General features: G+C 38.6%; 1 protein-coding gene across 8 annotated transcripts in view; it reads right to left on the reverse strand.

Moving 5' to 3' along the window:
* ATE1 (arginyltransferase 1) overlaps positions 1–5,641 on the reverse strand; it is an 87,434-nt gene extending 81,793 nt beyond the window's left edge. For 2 of the 8 annotated variants that reach the window (XM_063307275.1, XM_063307276.1), the window contains exons 1-3: positions 5,407–5,638; positions 3,555–3,618; positions 732–794 (exon numbers count right to left, since the gene is read on the reverse strand). In XM_063307275.1, the coding sequence (XP_063163345.1) occupies positions 732–794; positions 3,555–3,618; positions 5,407–5,512 (233 nt within the window). In that variant the 5' untranslated portion in view covers positions 5,513–5,638. Of the gene's footprint in view, positions 1–731; positions 795–3,554; positions 3,619–4,780; positions 4,893–5,406 lie in introns of those variants that run through there. The other 6 variants (XM_063307280.1, XM_063307274.1, XM_063307279.1 and 3 more) reach the window with 5 other exon arrangements.
* Positions 5,642–6,000: the final 359 nt, after the last annotated feature.

The following is a 6,000-nucleotide window of genomic DNA, read 5'->3' on the forward strand; positions in this document are numbered from 1 at the left end:
TCTTAATTTTTTTAATTAACTTATTAGTATAGAATTTGATTTATTGTAATTTATTTTGTAGTGGTTTAATTTAATTTTCTGTAAGTCACCCTGAATCAGTTATAATTCAGAGAGATGTAAGTTTGATAAATATTTTTTTTTCTTGACCAGCTAGGTGAGCAGTTCCTAATCTTTCCCTTTATGAAAATTTTAATGCAAACTTTCATTGTACAGTAAGTCTTTGATAACCATCTTATAGCCTAACATGGCACACATGGCCCTCCCATGAAATCTGTGGAACCCCAATATTAAATGAAAATCATTATTTTAATTAAAATGGCTACAACCTCACAAGATCTCCAAATCTAACAATATTGAGATAGACTTCCCTGAAATCTTGCAAGATTTTGGTCAAGAAGACAAAAATCTCCCAGGTATTTTGAGTGAAAATATTAAAATCTTGCAAGATTTGGATATCTCTTGAGATTTGAGGCTTCTTAAAGCAGTTTCATGTAGGCATTTTCTATAATGATTATTGCAGCACTCTTCCAGACCATATATGGTATAATACTGGGAATTATTAATTAGGAACCACTCTGTGGAATAACTGCTATTTATTCTCATTTACAAGACAAATTAGGCTGGGACATACTAAACACTTCATGCTAAACAGACATTTGAATCTATCAGCTGTACAACACAGGGACTGAGTTAAAAAAAAAAACTATTAAGTATTACATATAGAGGCTTACCTTATTGTATACTGAGGACAACATGTCCGATTCATAGTGGGCTTATAAACATATTTTCCACTCCTGTGAATTTAAAAAATGATGACTACATTTTAATGAATTCTTGCAGTGCCCTTAAGCTAAAGATATAATAAATACCATACCTTAGAGGTGAAAAAAGCTTTATATAAGCAGTTTTTTTTTAATCATATGGCATAGCAGTTCAGTGTTCATGCTGCTTTTTCTTGCTGGGAAATCTTTGTGAGGTCCAGCAGCCAGATGTGTAGACTATTTAGCCATGACAAGTCACGTTGACCGGGGTGCACCACATTGCACCAAGTCGGGCTGAGAGAGAGTGACTGGCTCAAGGTCACCCAGCTGGCTTTCATGCCTAAGGCGGGACTAGAACTCACAGAGTCCTGGTTTCTAGCCCAGAACCTTAGCCACTAGACCAAACTGGCTCTCATATAAGCAGTTGTAATTATTATATAAGCAATTATATAATTTTATGAAGCCATCCAAATGTTTGATGTGTTAAAATGTAATGTTTACAACAGGAGTGACCCACCCACGGCCCGCATGCGGCCCTGAACAGCTAGTAATGAGGCCCCCCAAAATCATAAACTTTTAACATTATTTTGCAATTTTTTTCATCACTTGATTGCACGGTGCTCAAGCCCAGACTGCATAGGTAGAAACAACGGAATGCTGTGTATGGGAGGGGGCAGTACAGTGCTAATGATGCTGCCCACTATACATGTCAGCTTGTGGCGACTTGGCATTATATATATTTCAACCTACCTACACGTATTCTGTAGCCAGAAGATCGCATTTTGCTTTTGACTGGTAAGAGTACCCAGGAGGTGAGGACATCACCATTTCCAAGCTGCGCTGTAGCCTTAAAAAGACACTAAGTCTGGCCATCCCATTTCTAAATCACCAGTTTGTGTATGTGTGTGTTTTTAAGTATATGTACCCCAAGAGAGGCTTTTTATAACAAGGAGAAGCCGGTCCTCTTGGTGCTTAATGTTATTCTGGGGATTACTTAAAAAATTTTTTTTTAAGTTTTGGATTTCGTTTTCCTTCCAAAGGAAATTTCAATGGTTGAGTGAATAATTGTCTTCCTGTTATTATTTTTGTATTAAATTTGAAGATATTAACATTTTCCTACACATTGAATTGGCTGACTTGAATCTTCAGCTTTCTGTCTTCACTTCCCTTGAGAACAGTCTGCTATTCACTCTCACTTTTTGTAAACAACTTTCGAACTTTCCCATATCTTTGACTTTTGCTGATTAAGTTCCTAGGGGGTGCCATAATCTACTGTGTGAGACATGGAGGACTGCAAACAGATCCTTTCTGACCTTTATCAGGACTTCAAACAAATATCTTTTGACTTTGATCAAATCTTTATACAAGATATCCAGGACACTGTATAAAATATGAGAGCTAAAATGTGCCATCAGGTTGGGGATGTGGTGGATGAAATTGAGGAATTAAGAGCAATAGAAAGGTTTCTTTTAAGACTGAGGTTGGGGTTTCTGTCAATATGCTGGATGGAGATTGGATAATGGAGTTGGAGAAATCTAGGGGAGAGAGTGAGCTGAAAGCCATGAATAGGGATTGATCTCCTGGTGGAATGCCATGAAAAGAACCTGGAATCTTTGAGGGGGAAGCTGGGCGGTTTGATTTTCTTAAGAAGAAAGCTCTGTGCATACCTTGGGAACATGTAACTGCTCTGGTTTATTCTGAAGTGGGATAAGGGTTTAAGAATGTTTATTTGGTTTGCTTTAAGGAATTGAGTGATGTTATTTGCCTTTAAAGATCTGGATTAACTGTTTTGAATTGGCTTTGTTTTTTGTATTTATTAAGATTTTGGGTTAAGATTGGGGTTATTAAAATTGTTATACCATTAAGTATAATAGCTGACAACTTATGTGCCCTTCAAGTTGATTTTTATTATAGTAGATAGAAATGTATAGAATAGTGGTAGGAAGGGAATAATTATATATGATTTATCTTGGAGGGGAGAAAGATGTTCAGGAGGTTTTTTTTTTTTTCCTTTATTTTAATATAAGGGGGAAGAGTAACTGTACTTAGTGATTTTTATTATATGTTAAAGGGGAATGATTTATAGAAATAATATGGTGTTTTGGTTTAACATAGAGTAAGAGATTATGGCAACTTTGTATATCCTTGCTGTTAAAAGTCAGAAGCCGCATCTTCCTGTAAAGTTAAAAAAAAATATTCTCTTGTGTTTTTGCACTTTTTTAGTTTTTTTCTTTTTTTTGTAGTTTTTTGTTTTTACTGTAGTTTTTATCCTTTCTTTGAAACTTAATAAAATTTACTATATAAAAAAAGAAGATCCTGTATTTGGAATACCCATGCCTGTGGAGGTGGGGCAAGTTGAGTCTATCAAGTATGTCCTCTTCTAATGTTCATTCTATAAGAACACACCACAAATAAGAACCAGTAGATTACATGTGGATCTATCCAGAATGTTATTTACATTACTGTTAATACTTAAAATATGTGCTGATATAACCTCTTACCCTCTATTTTATACTGCACTATTACAATTCTTGTAATTACAGAGGTAATATTTTGGAGAATTACTTCATGTAGCAAGATGACAATTGGTGTCATCACCTCTAGTTATGTCAAAATATACAGGGGATACTTTAAAATACATAAAACATGGTTTTATGTATTTTATAAGACACAAATAGTATTTTATTGGTTATGATCCCAGGTTCTTTACATTGGTCTGCAACCAAAATAAAGATCTGAACTAGAATATTCAATTAATCACTTAGACCAATAGTGCCCAGAGAAATCTCTTACCTTCGCCATCCTCGGTCTATAAGATCTTGGTAGTCTTGAACAGTCAATGAATGAGTCCACATGCCTGGGACAAATATTCATATAGAAAATATTCATACAAAATATGGGAAGAACTTTGCTTCAAATCATGGAAAAAATGCTGCCTCTGTGGAAACCTTCCCACCTACATGTCTTAACACAAACTATGTTTAAAAATACTATTGAAACTCTTCAAAATCATAGTTAAAACACATAATTAACATTAAAACAATGTTTTCATACATTCTGCTACAATCATATAAGGCTTTCTTAACATCTATATACTTATTAAGCCACTTTATATTTTGTCTGGCTTCATATAATGCACCAGATGAAAATGCAACTGGCTGGCTTGTAGCTCAATATGTTCTATGATCCCAGCCAGTTAATTAATTTATAGTTCAATTGGGCCTGCCTTAGTGTGCTGCAAAAATTTAGTCTACAAATAAGCCTTTCTGAATCTGGACACACTCCAGATGTGACAGTTTTAACTCCCAGAATTTGCCAATCAGCATGGACATTACTACAAAATCTGGGATGATGCTCTTACATCTGAAGAGCACTTATGTGGCAGAAGGTTGCTGTAAGTGGATCTGACAATGCAGTAGTTCAGCTCAATCCTCCATCTACTTCAACAGTATATCCCACAAGAGCTCCTTTGACTCGTTTAAATTCAATTTAAAACAATTAAATTGTTTTAAATATCTGTCATTGGTTTATTTACTCTATTATCCACTATTCTCCTGCTATCTTGTCTCTACCCAACTATCTTATCTCTACCCATCTTGTCTCTATTTCCTTTAAGTCTTTGATTCTCAGTGTTTATGTCTGCATGACACGGTTATCCACAGTTAATTTAATAACTGAGGTCTGCATAAAACAATGAAGCATAAAGTAAACACAATCTGGTTGAGCACATAAAACACTAGCCTAGTAATTGGCTAGTTTATGCTTCCATCTATTGTGGGAATGCCACCCATTTCTAACAATTTGCACTGATTACTTGCCCATCCCTATGCAATATATATATGTATGGATAAAAATCTACTAACAACAACAAAAAATCTTTAAGACATATGCCCAAGCCATGCTACATCTGTTCCCATGCTCCTGATGAAATGTGCTGTGGCTCACAAAGCTTATGGTTTTTCATAAAATGTGTTAGTTGGAAAAAGTGCTATTAGATGCCTTCCATTTTGGCTCCCCACCTCTGTGAGCCTTATTGTGCAAGCCAGTTTCTTCAAACTCAAGAGGACAAAAGAGACAAGGATAATTGGAGACAGGGATGTCCTTAGGTAGCCAAGAAAGACATGGGAGTATGTTGGGGGGACGGGGCAAAAATTAAGACAGAAAAGCATCAGATGGCATGGACCCTGCGCCCTGAAAAGACACCTAACACTTGTCAAAAGTAAACAGGTGTTTCATTTTCCTCTGTTTTTAATTCCCACTCTGATTTAAATTGCAGAGAAGGGCTCGAATTGCAGATGGGCCAGATAGGGTCCGGCTCCTTTGCGAGTTGTAACATCACCCCGTTAAGTGTTTTTAAAAGGTAACTTCGAGAGGCGCCCAGAAACGAGCTATGGGATGGCACCAAGCGCCGCCTGGCCTTTGCCCTCGGCTGAAGCCCAACATGGCCCCAAGCCGTCCCAGCCCGACTCCTTCCAGCGCCTTGTCTTCACCCTACGCACGGCCCAACGTTTTAAAGGAAAATCCCAGCCTCAAAATGCAACCGGGGAAAGCGCCTTTGAGGAAAAGGAACGAAAGGCTCGACTCTCCTCTGGCGCTGGATTCTGCTCTGTTCAGCTCCGCCTCCGCTCCCATGCCCGACTCGTACCGTGGGAGCAGTTGCCGGTTTCGTTCTTGCAATAGCCGCAGCGGTAGCCACCGTCCCCCCCCAAGTATTCCACGATACTCAAGGAACCTCCTCTCATCATCGCCATCTTGGCCACCCGGCCGGCTGCCTCCGCCTTCAAATAACCCCGTGTCCACCGTCCAGCCAGGGACCTCTCGGGCACCCTAAGCGGCGTCAGCGACCGCCATTTTAACGAAGGGCAGAACGCGGCTGGGTCGAGCAACGGAGGGCCTCCAGTTGCGAGCTCATCTTCCGGTTACCAAAGGCAGGGCACGGAGCTTCCATTTGCGGGGCCAAAGAGGACTCCGTGAAAGCCGGAAAAGGCGGCTTGCTTTTAGGCTTACTTTTATCCCTGTGCTTTAGGGTGACAGCCTCCAGGAGACTCGAATCCTTGATCATCACAAGACACAGGAACCTGTAATAAATACTCTAGCATTTAAAAGCCTGCGACAAATTGAAATGGCTGCCTTACTGGACTTCGGCTTTAAAAACGTTGTGGCAGGCGAGATTCCACAGGCACAAATGCAGCTTATTTTTTAAAAAGTGTCTGAAAAAAATGTATTTATTTTTAGAAGC

The sequence above is a fragment of the Candoia aspera genome, chromosome 6, assembly GCF_035149785.1.
Source record: "Candoia aspera isolate rCanAsp1 chromosome 6, rCanAsp1.hap2, whole genome shotgun sequence".
Classification (NCBI taxonomy): Eukaryota; Metazoa; Chordata; class Lepidosauria; order Squamata; family Boidae; genus Candoia; species Candoia aspera.